This window comes from Mobula birostris, chromosome 9, assembly GCF_030028105.1.
Source record: "Mobula birostris isolate sMobBir1 chromosome 9, sMobBir1.hap1, whole genome shotgun sequence".
Taxonomy (NCBI): Eukaryota; Metazoa; Chordata; class Chondrichthyes; order Myliobatiformes; family Myliobatidae; genus Mobula; species Mobula birostris.
In genome coordinates, this window is record NC_092378.1 from 110,734,689 (window position 1) to 110,756,944 (window position 22,256).

Consider the following 22,256-nt stretch of genomic DNA (forward strand, 5'->3'; position numbering starts at 1 on the left):
GAATCAGAGACAGAGAATGAGGGTACATTTACAAGGAATATGAAAGGAAACTAAACATTTCTGCAAATATATAATAACAAAGATTAATTGAAGACTAATATAGCCCCATTACAGTCAGAAACAGGAACATTTATATCAGTGAAATGGCAGAGTAATGTAATACTTTGGTTCTGCCTTCATCCAAGAAGGCACACACAATGCTTATTGGTTTTCTTCCCACACATGTGGCCTGACTTGTGTTTTACCATCATTTCTATTTTCTGAAGAGTTAATGGTATTAGATAAAGTCATCATGGATGTATGAAAGGAAAACTGGCAAACCTATAATTGGTAAAGCAAGGGAGAATCAGTGGATATGATACTTTCAGATTTTCACCAGTCTCATCATTAAGTCCCACAAGAAGTTGCTATGCACATGGGATGATATAATGTCCAACATGGATTGAACATTATCGTCAAATGGCAATCAATATATGAAAAAAGTGAGTATTTTGTGAGGTAGCAGTCAGTGATCTGGCCGATGGCTTATATTTGAAACAAGTAATATATGAATCTAGGACCAGAGGACACAAGCTCAGAATAGAGGGGCATCATTTTAGAACCAAGATGTGGAGGAACTTGTTGATATAGGTGGCTGTGGAGGCCACGTCTTTACATATATTTCAGGCGGAAATTGATAGATTCTTGATTGGTCAGGACATGAAGGTATACAGGAAGAAGGCTAGAGATTAGAGGTTGGAGCTGAGAGAAACTGGTTCAGTCATGATGAAATGGCAGAGCTGACTTGATGGACCAAATGGCCTAATTCTCGTCCTATATCTTAAGGTTTTATTGTCTAAAGTTTTCCAACAAAATGAACCTTAATGTGATTATACAATGAGGTGTATACAAAGGGAATAAAATGTGTTTAAATACCATGATGCATTACAAGAAATGGGGATAAATGTGAAGCTGTGTACTCTGATAAAGAAAACTTGTCAATGACATTAAGGAATCAGAGACAGAGTATTTAATAGAGTATTTAGTAGAGTAGTAGAAGTATTTAAATATAGCTATAATGGGATCTGTTGATCTACACAGTGAGTGATCTGAGTGTCCCAGTGCACTAGTCACTGAAATCAAACCTATAGATGTAGCAAGCAGTTACAAAGGCAAATATTATATTTCATTTCATTGCAAGAGTTTTTTGAGTAATGGTGCAAGGATTCTTGCTACAAACTGAGAATGCTGGGAGATCACCACCTTTCTAATAAAGGGTATACTCTGATGTAGCATATTTGAATTTTCTCAGTATCCAGCTATGAAGAAGTGCAATAAAGCTGAAAAATAATGTAATTGTTGTATTTTCTGGTAGTGATAACCTTGCCTTAGCTACAATTTTGAATACTGGTGGAAAAGAGAAGAAAAGCAAATCTGTATTTTTGGTACCACACACATACAAGCACATGTTAGCATAAACAGAATATTTACAGTCATACTTGTATTAAAAGTTTTGCACACTCCTCGGCTACCTGTCCAAACAGAGGCCCTTTTCAGACTTGGTCCAAATTACATTTGAAATGGAATCGAAAAACAGATGCATAGCATTACAACACACTGCAACTGAAGAATTTAAAAAAAAAGATAATTTGTTTTTCAAGGAGCATTATGGCTTTGATACAAGTCTTCCCCATAATGAATGTACGCAAATTTTGTTACAAGTGCTCTCCTTGGATTAGATAAATCTAGATTAAGTGTGAATTTATCTGACAAAAAGTGTTGCATGTTAGCTCATGTTTTGAGTCAAATCTGTCAATTAGCTCAACAATAGAGGCTTGTTAGTGGAAGCAATATAACTCCATTCATAATTATACTTCAACTCTTTGAGTTATCTTATGGTAAAAATAGAAGTCTGAATTCATGCACCATGAAACTCACTATCATCTGACTGCTTCATTACAGTGGAGCAGAATGCTTTCAGTAAATTTTGCTTCATAAAGTATAGCTTAGAATGACTCTCAATCCTGAAGCCAATGTAGCTGGGAATTATCTTTAATGTAGTAACTTAAGAATTACATTCACTAGTTATATTAGTTAATAACAATCATATTAAAATACTGATCTTTACTAATTAGTGTTTTGTTGTAATATTTCATTTTTTGTTATGTCCAGAGGTTTTATGTGAAGTTAGTTTATATCTTGTTTTGGGAAACCCTCCCTGATTGGCAGAAACAACATAGAGAAAATTAAATGATAACTTTGCAGAATCTTTTCCTCATTAGTATAAGTTTTGCTAATTGGGTAACAAGTTGATGAATGTAATGAATCTCTGGGACCCCAATAACTCTTTATGGAATTAGTTTGTTGCTTTGTTTCAGCAGGGTAGGTAATCACTCTAAGTGCTAGGCAGCCAATGTGCAATATTTAGCCTTTATCTCCTTGATTTGTATGCAGACATACCTGCAGTTTCCAGCTTCAATGCAACAGTGGCTAATGATATATCTAGACAAGGAGGTATTTTGCAGCTGCATCATTCTTCTGTTTGTGATGTGACCTAGAGAATCCAGCATCATCCTCAGCTATCAACACTGCCTTGTCTCCCTAAGAGACTTGGGTGAAGTATTGAATAACTAGGGTAGCAAATCGTGGGGGCCTTAACTTTGCCTTGGGATAAACTGCTAGATTCAAGAGTCAACATTTCCTGTAGATGTTTAAAGGAGATTGAAATAATTGTTGCTCTGGGTCCAGTGCAGCACAAAAAAACCCACAAAAGATAAAGGACACAACAATTTTTTTAAAAGCTCAGTAAATACATAAGATAGCTTATATGCCCATAAAATATCATTAAGCTGTACATAGGGACTGACAACAAATAATAAAGTAGCGGTGGATTTAGTGTTGATCAGCCTTATTGCTTGAGAAAGTAACTTTGAGTCTGGTGTTCTGATGGGAGTGGGACAAACAGTCCATCAGCAGGGTGGATCGGATCCTTCGTGATGCTACTAGCCCTTTTCCGTCACCTTTCTGTATATACGTCCTTGATGGCGGGTAGGCTGGTGCCAGTGATGTGTTTGACAGTTTGGACTACCTGTGGTAGAGCCTTCCTTTCTGCTGCAGTGTGGTTTCCATACCAAGCAGTGATGCAGCTTGTCAGGATGCTCTCTGTTGCACATCTGTAGAATGGCGTGCAAAATTCAGCTCTCTTCAGCCTCAGAAAATAGAGACATTGGTGAGCTTTCTTGACTATGCAGGATGGCTTTTGAGACCATGAGAGGCTGTGCCAAGTGATCAAGAACTCTCTTGCCTCAACTGGAGAGCAAGGAGTTTCTTTTTACAAAAGCTTTATATAAGTAGACATAATAAGATTTCATCCGTAAACAGTTGGGGTCCATCAGAAGTAGATTTCCTGACCACTCTTTGGAAATTGTCATCACACCATCTACAAAATATAACAACCTTTACAGATATTATGCATCTGTTTGCTTTTTGAGATTTGTCTATGTAATGGTGCAAAAGCTAATTTTGTTAAAATAACTTAATTCTTGAGTTTTACAGTTCTAATGCACTTGTGAGATAAGCTTGAGTAATGCAAATTTGCCTCACTATATTTTAAGCTGCTTCTTGTATAACCAATCTCCACATTTGTCCAATAATGAAAGAAGCTTTTGTGTTTTCAAATGTAAAACTTCTGCATCCTTCAGTTCAACCTTTGAATAGGGTTCTCTTTCACCTCAGGTTTTTTGTATATGGGAAAAAAGTCTCTATTTCACTCTAGTGGGGGCAAGGTTAAACTTTAGCGTATGGTTCATTTGTCTTTAACAATACCAAGCATGTGTCACATCCAAATGCCTCCCTTTTATTGTTTTTGTTTTGCTCTTAAAACTCAGCAGCTGAGCTGCAATAAATTTTTTCACGTTCCAAATTCATATTAAATATATAGATGAGAAAATATGATTTCTAAAGAAATGGCATTTTAGTAACTAGACAAAGCATCGAGGATAAAGTAGCTTGTGTTATTAAAGAAATTAAGAGCCTGCAAAGAACAGATTTGTTGTTTGACTCAGCGAGCTGTTACGTAGATTTATAGATGTAATTTCTTTCAGAAGGAAAGCAAGCTCCTTTTGGATATGAAGTTTTAGTTTGCTGCTATTGTTATCAAAAGAATAGACCTTTTAGCATTCCATATGGTGCAGTCTGGATTTTGAACATTAAGGGAATAAAGAGTTAAACACTTGCCTAATCTTGTGACATCATAAAATCTAAGATATCTTCAATGTGACTAGAAGCTGACTGAAAGCAAAGATTTTTAGACCTATTGAGTAGTATATCTGTATTTAGATACAGTTTTAAATTGAGGATTATTAGGGGATAGGGTGGAGTTCATTTGATTGCCTATCTCAAAGCTCTTAACAAAACACTCATTGTATCTCAAATGTTAGTTAAGTGTCATATTTAGTAAAGAAAAGAACTGTGGGCACTTGTTTTCATATGCATGAGTCTGTGAAAGTGAGGTGTATACTTTGAAAGGAGCAGTATCAAAGCACAGGACAAAAGAATTAAATTTAAACTACCTGTGTATTGTTAACTTTGCAGAGTTGAGTTTCAGTACAGCTGGAACCCATACTCAACATGTGACCCATGTCACATTCTGTGTATGTGCAACATGGCAACAATTAACAACACATGGTGGATATGGTTTGGTCTGGAGAAAAGTAACTGGAAATGTCGAGATTCTGCTCAAATGTTTCTTTTGCCTAATTTGTCTGGTTAGAAGTAACAGACTGTCCCTAGAGGAGGTAGTAATCCACGTAGTGGGTAAATTTTGCTGACCTAAGTGTAATTGGCTTGTCAAAAAATTTGGACAAAGAGCAGCATTTAAAAACGGTTGCTGTATCTATTTTGGATTTTTTCATTTGAATGTTAAAAGAAGTGAAATGAATCACAAACAGTTAAACAGGCTGAGCAGCAATACTCTCTGCTACATTATTCTGACAGAACAGTGAACTCTGTATAAATTCCTCAATGCACAACAATTGCCCAGTGAATGGTAAAGTTAGGTAAATACAAAGAAATATTGAATCCCCTCAAATATTTCTTGCAAGGCATACTGGCTTACTTCCTCAAGGCAAGCAAATCCGTCATTTCCAGCTGAATTTTTGCTGTCCATGAATTACGTTACCCATACGGTATTCAAAATCTGGCCCAGCTTGAATCTAAATTTCCTTGCAGGTTTTTGTTTTAGCTTCTTGCTCAAACCTGCTCAAGCTGACATCAGTATCAGAGTAATCAAAAATCATTTAGTCATTACCCTCCTCATGTTCTGTGAATACACTGTTGGAATAGTTCTTCCAAGCTTCTGTTCTGTGCTGAGGAATCACAGAGATGAAAGTTCACAAACCCACGTCCACCTTTGCTCCTGTCATGTTAACAATAATTTTATGTGATTCTTTTGCAGTTGTTTTTCTTCAACCGTACAAACCGAATTAGGAATAGGTCTTTCAGGCCTTCAAGCCTGCCTTGTCACTCAATATGATCAAGGCTAACCATCTTTCTCAGTATAATCATAAATGCAAGAGATTCTGCAGATGCTGGAAATCCAGAGTAGCACACAGAAAATGCTGGAGGAACTCAGCAAGTAAGGCAGCATTAATGGAAAGGAATAAACAGCTGATGTTACAGACCAAGACCTGCATAAGGTACCGATGAAGGGTCTCAGCCCGAAACATTGACTGTTTATTCCTTTCTATTGATTCTGCCTGACCTGCTGAATTTTGTGTCTTTCTCAGTTTGATATTCCTTCTTTCCTCATAACCCTTGATGCCTTAAATATAATGAGTAATTTAGACTCTGCAGTTCTCTGTGCAATTGAACGCCACATGCTCACCACCCTATGAGTGAAGAAATATCTCCTAGTCTCAGTCTTAAATCCCTTGCCCTTTAACCTGAAACTATGACCTCTCACTTTAGATCTTGAGCTGGGGAAAAGACCTCCCTGCATCCAGTCTGTCAAAAAATTGTAATTTTCAATTAGATCTCCCTTTGTTGTTCTGAACTCCAGTGAATACAAATCTAGTTAACTAAATCCCTTTCATATGACAGTCCCATCCTCCCAGGAACCAGTCTGCTGAACTTTACTTACCACAGAAGGTGTGCAACTATAACCTTTCTATGGTAAGGTGAAAAAAAAACTACATGCACTGCACCAGGTGTGGTCTCACCTTGGCCGTGTACAACTGTAGAGCAACCCTCTTGTTACAGAGCTCACATCCTCTTCCAGCAAAGACCATTACAACGTTTGCTTTAATTGCTTAATATACCGGTGTATTGCCTTTTAGTAACAAGAACACCAAAGCACCCAAATCCCCTTGTACCTTGACACTTCCTCATCTAAAATAATATGCTGCCTTTCTATTTTTCCCTTCTGAGTTGGATAACTTCACATTTATTCACATTATATTGCATCTGCCAGGTTTTGGTTACTTGCTTGATCTAAGTGAATTAGAAGGCTGTTGGCATCCACCTCACTGCTCACAATCCCACCCAATCTGTAAAATTCAAAATATTACATTCTGTTCCCTTCTCCAAATGATTGTATATTATGAGTGTTGAGGTGCAAAACACAGAGCCCCTTTGATACCCAGCTAGATGCCTCCTGCAACCAATTAAAGACCCATTTATTCTACCCTGGGCCCTGTCAGTAAGGCAAATACAATTGGTTTTGGATTTAAATTCCCATTGGCAATATCATGATTCATACTGTAGCATAGCAGCAAAGTATTTTTGGAAAATAAAGCGTCCTTTTCATGAATGTAAATACCCAACTTATTGCAAACACGAGGAAGTCTGCAGATGCTGGAAATCCAAAGCAGTACAGTACAACACTAAATGCCAGAGGAACTCAGCAGGCCAGGCGGCATCCATGGAAAAGAGTAAACAGTTGGCGTTTGGGGCCAAGACTCTTCACCAGGATCGGGCTGAGTTTGATGAAGGGTCCTGGCCCAAAGCATCGACTGTTTGCTCTTTCCCATGGATGCTGCCTGGCCTGCTGAGTTCCTCCAGCGTTTTGTGTGTATTACCTAAGTTATTGAATTGGCTTTTATTAAAACACATGCTATGGAACTAAGATTTCGTCCAATAAAGTACTTACTGCTATGGAATAATTTCAACTTTCTCCTTATGTTATTACTGTCTCCACTGCTTGGTTGCTCCTCTTTTTTAATAGTAATTTCTAAACTTCTATTAAAGTAATATAAACTAAATGTGTTTCCATTTGTTTCTGTTGAAGCTTGGTTTTGTCTACTAATAACTGTAATTGTGTTTGTATTGTAAAGCTGTAGAGGTCCCCACCCAATTCTCACCACAATACTAATCTGTTAATTGTTTATCTACTTGCTCACCTAGCCACTGCAGCTGTTACACTCCAAGCCATATAAACGGCTCCAATCCAGCCCATTGTAAATGCATTATGGGCCTTAGCTTTGATTTAATCGGCATCTTGTTGAGTGAAGAATATGTTCAGCAAAGAGCAGGGGTTCTGGCTGAGGTGCCTGACCAAAATTTGAAGACTCATTTTTCTTAAATGATTACACAAATTCAATGCACTAATTGAATAAAATCGGCTAATGTAAATTGGGATCACTGAATGTGACATGAAGTCTAGATGGGATGCAACCTTAGAAAATTTGCCTCCTTAAGCACCTGTTGTTGAATTGTATGGGTGCTGATGTGGTTTGCACTTTGTCTACCATGTTTAGGTAGTGTATTATCGACAATATTAAGGGCAATTTGGAGGAGCAACACCTTATATTCCATCTGGGTAGCCTCCAACCTGATGGCATGCGACATGTCAGTCCATGGCCTCCTCTACTGCCGCGATGAGGCCACGCTCAGGTTGGAGGAGAGACACTTTATATTCCATCTGGGCAACCTCCGACCTGGTGGCATGAGCATTAATTTCTCGAACTTCTGGTAATTAGTCCCCCCTTTTCCTTCACCATTCTCCATTCCCACTTTCCCTCTCTCACCTTATCTCCTTCCCTTTCCCTTTCTTCCATGGCCTTCTGTCCTCTGCTATCAGATTCCACCCTTCTCCACCCCTTTATCTCTTTCAATAACTGATTTCCCAGCTCTTAACTTCATCCCTCCCCCTCTCCCAGTTTTACCTACCTACTACCTTGTACTTCTTCCTCTCCTCCCCCCATCTTCTTACTCTGACTTCTAATCTCTTTTTTCCAGACTTGATAAAGTGTCTTGTCCCAAAGCATTGATAGTTTACTCTTTATCATAGATGCTGCCTGTCCTGCTGGGTTCCTCCAGTATTTTGTGTGTATTACATTATTAAGGGCAGTAGCACATGATGCTTGCATGTGCCAAGTTAATGAAGATTATGAATTAATTATGACTGAGTTGATATCAATACTATTGGCAATGTACTTATTGCCATATATTCAATTCACAGAATTGAGTGATTTGCAACGGTAAAATTTCCCCCTGTTTTTCGCTTCCTCCCCTCCTTCTCTGTCAATATCAATATCTCTTGTACTGTTGCTGGTGGATAATCTTGCTAGTTGTCTTTTTTTAATGGTATCATAAGTGTTGGTAGAAGTTCAGCTTCTACAATTCATGGGCTGTGGTAGAAGTATGAATGGACTGTTTCTTGGTATGAGCCAAGTCTTATTGCCCCCTGATGCTAGAGGGACTGGCTGCACTGCCATGACCAACTAAATATGTTCAGCATGTTAATAATGACTGTCTAGAAATTCTGCCACAGTCAGCAACACTAAACTTGCTCCAGTGTATTCCCTGCCTCTGAAATTCATTCCATCTCATTCAGTGAGGCTGCTGTACAGCACATTTGGTGCTAGTGGCATGGAATAACCCGTCTCTTAGTGGTTAGCAAATTCTTTTCCACTGCCTCACCAAATACTTTAGAAATACTGTGTGCCTAATCCCACCAATGATCAGCTATGTTTTCTTGTATGCTCCAAGAGCCTCAAGTATGGTTGGAATAGTTATTTTGACATTATTACAGGCATTATTTTTCGCAATGCAGCCCCAACAAGTGCAATGTACACACAGTGATCAATTTATTAGGTACCTCCTGTACCTAATAAAGTGGCCTCTGATTGTGTTTATGGGCTTTTACTACTGTAGCCTATCCACTTCAATGTTCGACATATGTGTTCAGAGATGCTTTTCAGTACATCGGTGTTGTACTGTGTAGTTATTTGAGTTACTGTCACCTTCCAGTCAGCCTGAACCAATCTGCCCATTCTCTTCTGACTTCTCTCATTAACTAGGTATTTTTGTCTAGAGGAACTGCCATTCACTGGATGTTTTTTTTTATTTTTCACACCATTCTCTGCAAAGTCTAGAGGCTGTTATGCATGATATCTCTGGAGATCAGCAGTTTCTGAGATACTCAAATCACCTCATCTGGCACCAGCAATCATTTCACAGTCAAAGTAAACTGTATTAGATTTCTTCCCCATTCTGATGTTTGGTCTGAACAACAACTGAGCCTCTCGACCATGTCTGCATGCTTTTATGCATTGAGTTGTTGCTACGTGGTTGACTGATTAGATATTCGCATTAACAAACAAATGTAGAGGTGTACCTAATGAAATGGCCACTAAGTATGTTTTTTTAAACATGTATCAGATGTATTTTACTATCCACAGAATAGGCTGAAAATGGGCAACGTGGAACTTAATTCATCATTGGACTGTGCAGCATTGAACACTGTGCAATTCTTGTAAACACTTTGCAGGAGAGATCGGCTTGGATTTAAGCCTGCAGATGAAATTGAAGTATGTTCCCAGGATTGGAAAATTATAGCTGTGGAGGAGATGCTAGAGAGACTGAGGTTATTTTGAAATGCAGGAGACGTAGGAGTGAATGGAGGTGTATAAAATAGTGAATTGAGGCTTGGATGGAGTAAATTGGAAAGACATATTACCCATGTCAACAGGGACAAAACACAAGAGTGTTGATTTACGTTAATTGGTAGAGGGAAAAGAGATGAGCTGAAATCTTGAAAGTGTGGTGGGTGTCTGAAACCTACTGCTTAAAGCCATAAACCCTCACAACACTTATAAATAGTTTCGTGCAAACTTGAGCCAGGACCTGCAAGTCTACAGACTTACTGTTGGGAATGAGCTTAAGGCTTGTTTTATTTTTTTGGCCTGTGCATTGGATCAAATGTCGTCCAGTGTCATAAAGATCCCCTGACTCCGTTCTTTGAATTGTAAAGTTGAGGCCAAAATATTTGTTGTCAAGTAAATCTACTTCTTTGACTGCTGCATTTGAAGACTGTAAATGCAATCTCTGATATTTTTTTCCTTTTGAAGTTTATTGCAGTAGTTCATTGGGTGTTCCAGTTGATCCAAGGTAATTTTTGAAGTTTACCTGATGCATAGCAGTTTTCTAGATTAACTATTATTCTTTACTTCAAGAACCTCTGCTGAAGTTTATGAAAGCATCATGTTAGAAATGCACTTTCCCTCCTCGATGGTTCAATCAGCCTTAAGCCATCTGTCAAGCAGAAGTTCTGAAAACGTTTGAGGTGAGGTCATAAAGCAGAGCTGGAGGCAAAGCCCGGGTGTTTGATGGCGGTTGGAGACTAAAACTGTTTACTCCTCTCCTAGCCTAACAAACTATTTGTGGCTATTAGCCCATGAAGAACAAAACCTGTTTAATTGCAAGCACATTTAACCATTAAAACAGTGACTGGACAAAATTCCTGGGTGGAATTCCATTTTCTCCCGGTATTTTCTCTATGTTGTATGAAGAGGTCTTCAATTGCCTGTGCACTTTGCTAGCTTCTGAAGCAATATTAGAATCTTAACGTTAGATAAGAATTTGTTTTAGTTGGACTTGTGACTGAATATTGCCCTTGTCCTCATACTTCAAACTGTTTTCCTGGAAGCGGACTCTCACTTGGGATTTATTGTTGTAGATGAACAATTCTGCAACCGCAGTATTGAGATGATTTGGCACAACAATTTTTTTATCCCCCAGAAGTTTAAAAGTTTGTCAGACTTATCAACAGCCTGTTGGATTAGAGCAACTGGATACGAAACTCCAAAGTAATTAAATTTGTTTTCAACTGCCTCCAACCACCTTTTCTTCATTTGCTTTTTACAAACCTGGTGAAATTACTACATCCAGTGCCCCGGGTCAAAGATTGGACTGTTTTGAAATCTCTAAATGAACAGCTGGCACTTTAAATCTTTTGTTTTATTTAATTATTTCCTTTCTCATCTCCATTTTCTTCTACAGTACATAATGCTATGTACTGTATTTATATTTATAGTGCAAATATATGCTATATTTATAGTGCATTTCCATCAGAAGGAAAATAGAAGTTCATGACCTAACTTCTTGTCTTGTCCCCTTCAACTATGTAGCTCTTCCTTACAAATTTGACATGGTTCGACAGCATTGTCCTGTATCTGAGTTTAAAGGTAGCTGTTGAGTCAATGCTGCAGTGCAATGCTATTATTAAATTAAAAGCTCACCTCTAATCAATGTGGTCTAGAATCACTTGCATTATGAATTGGATTCTTTGGCCCATCAAAGACATTCAATTCAAATTGTTCTTCATGGTGCTATGCCCTCTCACTGGAAATTACCCACTGTCTGGTGAAAAGCGCATCTAACCATAACAGAGGAGAAGCAGGGGTAATGGGGGATGAGCGGAAGAGGGTCTGAAAGACTTATGTTGTTTGATCTTTTGGAATGTTTGCAAAGAACATTGCCTTTGGCTTAGAAAAGTTCTACCATTTAGCCTGTCACTTGTATGCATTGCATAATAGAAATTGATAATTGGTACCTGGTGCATCTTTTGTCAGGTTTTCAAATTCTTCTAGATCCTTTCTGGGGCAAAATATATGGAGGTGTTAACATTAATCATAGATAAATAGCCTGTGGATGTTATGAATAAATGTGTGGCCTATGTCAGTACAACATAAAGATGACCAGACTAATCCAGTGTGTTGAACCACCAACCCAGATTATGTACTATGCAGTTAGTGTGCTTCTTCCTCGTCACTGTACGCTGACTTTATCTCGCTCCTTTCCCATCTGCCTACCTGCCAATCTGTGTTCTGATCCACAGACCTTGGATGGCATGCTTTATGTCACCAGTTTAATGTAGTTGCCCTTGAAAACCATTTCTAGGTTTTGCAGGATATGTAAACTATATCTGTTTTTGATGGGCTCCCAGAATGCATATCAAACAATAAATTTTCATTTTAAGCTGTTTCAAATAGCATATGTTAATTGTAAATTGAAATGGATTAATGTTTTGTTGACTCAAACACGAGGAATTCTACAGATGCTGGAAATTCAAGCAACACACATTGAAGATGCTGGTGAATGCAGCAGGCCAGGCAGCATCTCTAGGAGGAGGTACAGTTGACGTTTCGAGCCGAGACCCTTTGTCAGGACTAACTGAAAGAAGAGCTAGTAAGAGATTTGAAGGTGGGAGGGGGAGGGGGAGATCCAAAATGATAAGAGAAGACAGGAGGGGGAGAGATGGAGCCAAGAGCTGGACAGGTGATTGGCAAAAGGGATATGAATAGATCATGGGACAGGAGGCCCAGGGAGAAAGAAAAGGGGGAGGGGGGGAAAAACTCAGAGGATGGGCAAGGGGTATAGTGAGAGGGACAGAGGGAGAAAAGGGAGAGAGAGAGAAAGAATGTGTCTACATAAATAAATAACGGATGGGGTACGAGGGGGAGGTGGGGCATTAGTGAAAGTTTGAGAAGTCAGTGTTCATTGGGTTGGAGGCTACCCAAATGGAATATAAGGTGTTGTTCCTCCAACCTGAGTGTGGCTTCATCTTTACAGTAGAGGAGGCCGTGATAGACATATCCACGGCTCATCTGTTATTATTTATATACACACATTCTTTCTCTCTCTCTCTCTCCTTTTTCTCCCCCTGTCCCTCTCACTGCACCCCTTGCCCATCCTCTGGGTTTTTCCCCCCCTCCCCCTCTTCTTTCTCCCTGGGCCTCTCGTCCCATGATCCTCTCATATCTGTTTTGCCAATCAAATGTCCAGCTCTTGGCTCCATCCCTCCCCCTCCTGTCTTCTCCTATCATTTCGGATCTCCCCCTCCCCCTCCCACTTTCAAATCTCTTACTAGCTCTTCTTTCAGTTAGTCCTGACGAAGGGTCTCGGCCCAAAACGCCGACTGTACCTCTTCCTAGAGATGCTGCCTGGCCTGCTGCGTTCACCAGCAACTTTGATGTGTGTTGCTGCAATCTTTTGTTGAGGTACCTTATCAGCTAATGATAACATTACTTGGCCTTGTGATAGATTGTGCGAACACATTTCTAGGATTGTGTATTTACGCTGTGATTGGTTGAAGTAGAAGACTGGAAATTAAGAATTTACAGATGAACCACGAATAGGACTGATTGTAATCAATAAACAAACCACAAAAGCCACTTGATTAAATATTTTCATCACATTCACTGATAAAACTCAATGCCAGCAAAGAACATCAGAAATTGAAATATATATTTTTATTCATTTACCTTGTAACAATGATGTAGATCATTTCAAGTTGCTCACTGATGAATCCCATGTGCTTGTAGGAATGCTCTGGTTACTGGTGTGATAGGTAACTGTGAAGGTTTGTTATTATTGCCTTTTTTTGGCTGCATCTTGCTGGCTGAGGTATTTCACAACTATACAGAAAAAGGTTCAAAGGTTCATTTTTTTATCGAAGTATACAACTCTGAAATTCTTTCTCTCCAGATAGTCACGAAAGCAAGGAAAAAAAAGAATGGCAGAATGCTCATCAGCCCCCAAATCCCTCCTCTCCGCACAAAAAAATGAACAAAAACAGAACAGGCACATTGAACCCCCAATCCCTCTTAACTGCACCCAAAAAAAACCAGAAAGATCAGGCAAAAAACACAGAATACAAAAATGCTATAAGACTGAAAAAAAAGTCTACAGTCCAAGTCCACATCCAAAGCACAAAATACCTAGGCAACATTCTACCTCTCCATAGCACAGCAATCTCACCAACAATAAAAAGGAAATCTAGCCTCTTCAGTAGCAGAGTGATCCCTCAGCGATTAAAAAGGCAGGCAGCCGGCATTTCAATTTCCCTTGTCACTTTAATCGGCGAACAATGGAGGCTTTAATTGGCAAGATGGAGTTGAGTATCGGTTCACAGCCTTCTTGCCACAAGGTTCCAGCACACTGCCTCTGCCTCCCGGAATCCCCTCGAGGACTGCAGAGCACTGAAACACTCAAACAATCTCCAAACTGCAAATCACAGGTTCCTATAGTTCCAGAATCATATTCCAGACAAAAAAACAATGTAAAGGCATAAAGGAAGTGAAATATATGGTTTCATGATCTATCCAGAAGGTGTCAACCAAAGGAGTGTTGTGCCTTGACTGGAATATAAGGGGATATTTTAAAGAATCAAAACTGGAATGAGTGCTTTGCTCAGAGCTGTCTTGGGTCAGATTCAGCTCTATGGCTGTATGGTGCACCATAGGCATACAAGCTTTGCCTTTGTAATTGTTTAAAGGCATGTATGTTTAAAAGTTCAACAATAATCCACTGATAATTACTTCATGTCCTTGTGACTGCAACATATGTGAGCACGATTGAACAAGCATCAATGGGGGAAAAATGACAGCCAGCAAAGTTAATTCACCCTCCCTGCATTACCAACTGTCATGTACTCAGGAATTCAAAATGTTTCTGACATCATGAAAGGTCCAACTATTTCAAAAATCAGCATTTTTAATAAGCCGTTCAATTATACTAGAATTGTTTTCTATAATATATAATTATTTAAAAGGTAAATTAATCTTGTCCCTTGAGGCCACACTGTTTACACACAACTTGGTGCCTAAGCACAACACCAATGCCATATTTAAGTTTGCTGACAATATCATGATCGTTAGCTGAATCAAAGTTGGTGATGAATCAGCATATAGGAGGGAGATTGAAAATCTGGCTTAGTGGTGCCAGAACAACAACTTCTTACTCAATGTCATTAAGACTAAGGAGCTGACTGTTGACTTCAGGAAAAGAAAGCTGGAGGTCTGTGAGCCTGTTCTCATCAGGGAATCAAAGATGGAGAAGATCAGCCACTTTAAATTCCTTGGTTTTATCATTTCAGAGGTCCTATCCTGAGCCCAGTACATAAATACAATTAGTAAGGGAGTACGGCAGAGCCTCTACTTCCTTAGAAGTTTGTGAAAATTCAGCATGTCATCTAACACTTTGACAAACTTCTATAGATGTGTGGAGAAGAGTATATTGATGGGTTGCATTGCTGCCTGCTATGGAAACACCAATGCCCTTGAACGGAAAATCATACAAAATGTAGTAGATACAGCCAAGTCCATCATGGATAAACCCTCTCCACCATTGAAGATATCTACATAAAATGCTGATCCACCATTGGGATCCCTCCTCCAGCCAAGTCATGCTGTCTGCACGATGTTGCCATTAGGAAGAAGGTACAAGAGCCTCAGGACTCACTACCAGGTTCAGGACCAGTTATTACCCCTCAACCATCAGACTGTTCAACCAGTGCGGACGTGGGTATAACTTCATTTAACTTCACTTGCTTGTTCACTGAACTGTTCCCACAACCTATCGACTCACCTCCAAGGACTCTTCATCTCATGTTCTCAATATTTATTGCTTATTAATTTATTTATTTTGTCTTTTATACTTACACAGTTTGTTGTTTTTTGGTCATTAGCTTTTTCCTGTCCCGTTGGGTGTGGTCTTTCATTGATCTTATGACGGTTCTTGGATTTACTGAGTATGCCTGCAAGAAAACAAATCTCAGGGTCGTACATGGTGACATACTGTAAATGTACTTTGATAATAAATTTACTTTGACCTTTGTTCATTTGTTTTCAGAACTTATAATTTGAGCTTTATTATAATAGATACATTTATTTTTGATATGTACCCTGATAGAAAAATAATACTTACTTCAAATGTCTTTGCACATATGAGTACAGTTTTAGAACTATTAACGTCTGTGTATCTTTTTCCCACTACAATGTAGTCTACTTTATTAACAAACATTTTTATTAAATTGTTTCTTAATGACTTCTGCATTGTTCAGATTCTTCTAATTCTGCATATTAATGCTGTTAATCTGAACACAAGTTTGCTTAACAGAATCTCTCCCTGGTTCTGAATTTAACTCTAGTTGTTTCTTTTAAATCAAAATTAGTAGATTATGATGGATACGGTTGGAATTATATTGGATTTGTGTTTTAAACTATGAAGTCAAAGCTGATTGATTATGATTAATTTTCCAGGTGACTTTAGGTGACCTGATGTTCATTTGCCCCAATCTGAGATTGGATGTAGTAGTCAGCATGGCCTGTAAAGAGAACCTGCTGCCAATGAGAACCATTGCACATTCGTTGTCAATGGGTTTTTGTACTAACAAGCAGGCTGAGTTAGTTTACTAGATGTTAATGTATTAGATTCCACCTAATATTTAGCCTGGCTTCAAATTGCTGCAGTTGTGTTCCTGAGGAGTATTATTCTTAAATATGGGCAACAAATGGGCTCCCTTGTTCCCAAGAACAGAGTTTACATGCTGAGTGATGACAAAAATATTCCAGTGTAATCCAACTATTTGGGGCCTGTGTGGCTTGCTCTTTATGGTGACTTTGAACATTTTTGGACCAAGTATTCCTCAGTAAGGTAGTGATTGCTCTGATGGGACTGCCTCCACCAGTGGCCTTGCAAAATTGTAACACTGTGTAATTGACAAGGGTTTAAATTATTTTTGCATTATGCATGATAGGGAGACTTGTCACTGAAGTGCTTCAAGCTGTGGTTTGCTGGTCTGGGAATAAGGGAACCTTTATGAACAGACACACCACTTGGGCTAAGCATGCATGTTGAAATTAGGGTGGTTGTGAATAGACTTCATTGTATTGTGATGTTTTGTTCATCAAAAATGATTAAACAAAACCTACCAGTTGACAAGTAGATTGCATGTTTTCAGTAAAATACTTTCCAAAAATTGACAAATTAAAGCTTTGGTTACTGCAGCTTCACAGAGCTTAATTAATGTCATTGCAGATAACGTTAGCTCTTTTATTGCTGGGTGAAAAATGGATCGTAGGCAATTGGCAGCCCATCTAACACCTTGTTTTTTTTTAAAAAAAGATTGTGTTGCAGTTGATGGAAAGGAAATTATATGTTGCAAATTTGGGTATCTTCAAGTTATCACCTCATTGTTAGAGGAAGGTAACAGTTGAACACTAACCAGTGATGTGTGTGTGTGTGTGTGTGTGTGCGTGTGTGTGTGTGTGTGTGTGTGTGTGTGCGCACGCGCTAACATCAAATGAGCAATAACTGTTGTCCTGAAACTGGCAATGTTCCAAATCATCAAAGCTTTTACAATTTTAGCATTTGGAGGAAGCACCACAGAACCACATCCTAGCAGAAGTCTCACCTTCAATTGTGGGAATAAAAGAACAGTAATGACATAATTATACATGGAACAACTAGAAGGATTAAAAGGAAGTCATTCATTTCCTAGTTTTGAATCATTGACATATCTGACAATTTTCCTGGAAATCAATTGATTGCTGTTCAGTATATTTTTGTTATCAATGTTATATGACCAAAACCATCAAAATTCTAACAATGATGTTTTATTTTGGTTATAGGAGCATGTAGACCATGCAATGATACAGAGGTTCTTATGGCTGTCTGCACAAGTGATTTTGGTAAGTGACTTACTGTAAGTTAACTATTATTTTGTTTCCTCCCCAGTTATTCCCACTCACCTATATCTATCTGTCTTTTTAACTAACTGTTATGAAGAAAGCACAGCAGCACCTCTACTTCCTTAGGAGTTTGTGAAGGTTTCACATGACATCTAAAACTTTGACAAACTTATATATGTGTGTGGTGTGTATATTGACTGGCTACGTCATGGCCTGGTGGGGAAACACCAATGTCCTTGAATGGCCTTTAAAAAGTAGTGGACACAGCCCAGTCTATCACAGATAAAGTCCTTCCCAGCTTTGAGCACATCTACACGAGGTGTTGTTGCAGGAAAGCAGTATCCATCATGATGGACCCCCACCACCCAGGACATGTTCTCTTCTTGCTGCTGCCATCAAGAAGAAGGTACAGGATTCTCAGGGCTCATACCACCAGGTTCAGGAACAGTTAATATCCCTCAACCATCAGGCTCTTAAACCAAATGGGATAACTTCACTCAACTTCACTTGCCCCATCATTGAAATGTTCCCACGACCTATGGACTCACTTTCAAAGACTCTTCATCTCATGTTCTCGATTCTTATTGCTTATTTATTTATTTATTTATTTATTATTGTTATTTCTTCCTTTTTGTATTTGCACAGTTTGTAGTTTTTCGCACACTGGTTGAATGCCCAAGTTGGTGCGGTCTTTTATTGATTCTATTATGGTTATTATACTATATGGATTTATTGAGTATGCCTGAAAGAAAATAAATCTAGGGATTGCATATGGTAACATATATGTACTTTGATAATAAACTTACTTTGAACTTTGATATACTTTTTTGTGGAGCTGGGTGTTTAGGATAGGGTGGTCTACAATTTAGTAAAAATAATTGTATTTGCTCTTAAGTTCTCTGTTCCATGAGGAAGCACCAGAATTTGTTTTCCTATCCTGTCTATGGGGCATGATATATTTGTCTTTTTATTGTTGAAGTGGAAATCGCAATGAATAATTCTGAGATAGATGTGGATTGCTTTTAATATTAAGACATTAATTTATTTGTGTTTTTGTAAAATTAACCCCAAAATGTAATAAGGTCACCATATTTAGTCATAGTCGTACTTTATTGATCCCGAAAGAGATTGTTTTTGTTACAGTTGCACCAACCAAGAATAGAGTATAAATAAAGCAATATAAAACCATAAATAATTAAATAGTAATAGGTCATTGCCAGGAAATAAGTCCAGGACCAGCCTATTGGCTCAGGGTGTCTGACCCTCCAAGGGAGGGGTTGTAAATTTCTCTTTCCAAGTTGTAGACTAAAGTTGTAGTACAAGGAGCTGTAGGCTAAATTGTAAATATGAAGTGTTTAATATCAAAGGAAATGTCTGCAATTGAAATGAACCAGAGTGAATATCAGGCTGTTTCTTCTGGGAGTTATGGAGAGAATGCGGCATTAGTATCTCCTTCCTTGATTCATTTCCTGATCAATCCTACCAAAATGAATGACCTGCTTATTTGTCTTGCTGCTGTTTAGTAGGCTTTTCTGTTGTCTGTAGTAATGGCATTGCAATAAATAACTCACTAAATTCTTCCTAACACGTAGGATCCTTTAAGTTAGAGATGCCATATAAATACACTGCAGTAAATGAAAGAATTAGATGTCATATCCCAGAACATTCAAAATTACATGAATGGAAGCTTTCTTCAACAATTCGTGTATTGGAAGCTGCCAAAAACCTTTAGGCAAATTTCCTGTCCTAACTGAAACTTGAGAATTGTGTGCAGCATCTCAATTTGAGATTGATAATGGTTTGGATCAGATTGTGCTAGGTTTTACTGTGCTGATAGATTTTATCTAAAACATGGTTGTATGTTGAATGCTTACCTTGCTGGTTGTTTATTTATTATTTATTTATTGAGAAAGCCCTTCTGACCTTTTGAGCCACACTGCCCAGCACCCCCTGATTTAGCCCTGGCCTAATCACGGGACAATTTACAATGACCAATTAACCTACTAACCGGAATGTCTTTGGATTGTGGGAGAAAACCAGAGTACTTGGAGGAAAGGAAACTGACCTGGTCATGTGGAGAACACACAAACTCCCTACAGGCAGTGTCAGGAATTGAACCCAGGTCACTGGTACTGTAAAGCCCTTGTGCTAACCACTTTGTTCCTGCTGCTCCATGTCTGTGCACAAGCACTGGTGATGCTGGGAGTGCATTATGGCAGCAAGTTACTTGTTATCATGGTGCTGGCATATTGCTACAGTAACGTTGTCCTACAGCAATCACCTGGTGGTTCAGTCGTGTTAGGATTACTATTGCAGTGTACAATACAACTATTATTTATTTAAGACCCCTTAAAGTGCTTTGCTTTTGCTAGTGATCATTCCCACTGCCAATCCACTGCTTAGTCAACAATTGTTATTTTGGCCAGCCTTCTCTTCCGCTGTCCCTGACTCTCTACCCTGAACCCTTTCCCATCACCAAATATACCGGTCATTGCATCCCTCGTCATTGTAACTTAATTTTCTTCTTCAGACTCACCCAGTCTGTGTCCTAGCTGATACCTTGCAACAGCTCTACTTTCTGTAATGGAAGAGGTTGAGAGCAAAACGCTGTTCTGGGTCTTACTTGTTCTAGACAGAGTCAGGGATTTCTGAGTGTCAAAGAGGGCCTCGCGTATGAAAGAACATTACTCCCAACTGCCAAGCTGGAACTGGCTTCCCACGGCAGTTTGCTTTCACAGACTATTTCAGAAAACCTGCAATCCTTAGGTAGTGAGTCTTTAGATCATCTTTAAAACCCTCACCGTGGAACTTAACAAGTTTCTTTAGAAATAGTTTCAGTTACAAATTTAGCTCCAGCATGTTGCTAGAAAATAATGCAGCACAGGAAGTCATTCAGCCCATCATACAGGTTCAGAAGGACCTGATTTAACTGAAAGGCCATTGACCTGATATGTTGTTTCCTTCCACAGATCCTGCCTGACCAACTGAGTATTTGTAGCACTCTCTGTTTGTCATTGAGATTTCCAGAACCTGCAGTTTTTCAAAGTCAAAGTAAATTTATTATCAAAGTACATATACGTATACTACCTTGAAATTAATTTTCTTGTAGGCTTTTATAGGAAAATAAAGAAATGCGATAGAAGTTATGAAAGCTATGCACGGACAATGTCTGACATGCAACCATTGTGCAAAAGAAAACAAATGGTGTAAAAAAAACCTGAGAACATGAATTGTAGAGTCCTAAGGCTCCTTATCCCCTGCTGACTGGTAGTAGTGACAAGATTGCTTGGCCTGGATGGTGGGGATACTTGATGATAAAGGCTGCTTGCTTACAGTAGTGCTCCCTGATACTGTGTTCAGTGGTGGGTAAGGCATTGCGTTTGGTGCATTGGGTTGTATCCAGGAATAGACTTTTCCATTCTTGGACACCTTTTTTTTCCATACCAGGTTGTGATGCACCGGTCAGGATACTCTATACAAGTTTGTCAAAGTTTATGTGACATGCCAAATCTACCCAAACTTTTAAGAAAGTTAAGTTTTTTTTCTCCCTTCTGTCAAGAAACAATTTCGCACACAGTCTGCACTAGGACAGTTGTGGGAAAGAGCACTGGGGTACTCAAGCCTCACTTGGGAATGATCATGGTTCCTAGTTGTTCTTTAAAATGCCGAAAGATAAAATTTGATTCATAAACATTTAGAAAGTGGAACTTGCTTCCAGATGGAGTGGCTGAAGCACATAGCACAGATACTTTTAAGATGAAGCTGGTGAGGTCAGTGAGCTGACTGAGCTGGATGAAGCAAGGCAAAAGCCCGTTATCAATTGCAAGGGGCTGCAGATGCTGGAATCTGGAGCAACGAACGATTTTATGGGAGAAACAGCAGGTTGAGGAAAACTTTGGGGAGTAAAGGAATTGTCGACAATTCAGGCCAAAACCTGATGGCTAGTATGAAGAATCTCCTTAGTCCATCAATCACCTTAGACTCCTGTCTCACTACTTCCCTGGCCAGCTCCCCACTCCATCCTCAGTCCTGTTGTAGGGTTTCAACCCAAATCATTAACAGTTTCTTTACTCCCAGGGATGCTACTCAACCTGATGAACTTGTCAAGCAGGTTGTTGCTCCTTTGTGGATTGTAGTCTTGGCATAGACCTGGGGCAAATAACCTGTGGTGTTGCTGATGAACATGAGAAAATTTGTAGATGCTGAAAATCCAAGCAATGCAAACAAAATGCTGGAGGAACTCAGCAGTCAGGTGGCATCTATGGAAAAGAGTACACTCAACATTTCGGGCTGAGACCCTTCCTCAGGACTGCTGATTAAGTTTAAAGCATATTGTGCTATACTATTACCAGAATGAAGAGCACGATTGGTAAATGGTAAAAATAAGGGAATAAATGATGGGTCTAGGGATAGAGGTAAATTGTCATAGTCAAGAGACCAAAACCTTGCACAAGAGAAGGCAGGCAGGGCATCTGTGGTTGAGGAAGGTACGTAGGTCGATCCTTGGCACCCTGTGAATTCCCA

At 39.0% G+C, this 22,256-nt stretch overlaps 1 protein-coding gene across 2 annotated transcripts in view; it reads left to right on the top strand.

The window, feature by feature from the left end:
* Nucleotides 1-22,256, top strand: part of metrn (meteorin, glial cell differentiation regulator) — a 39,618-nt gene that overhangs the window by 11,592 nt on the left and 5,770 nt on the right. For both annotated transcript variants that reach the window (XM_072268609.1, XM_072268608.1), the window contains exon 3: nucleotides 17,673-17,732. In XM_072268609.1, coding sequence (XP_072124710.1) covers nucleotides 17,673-17,732 — 60 coding nt within the window. The remainder of the gene's footprint in view (nucleotides 1-17,672; nucleotides 17,733-22,256) is intronic.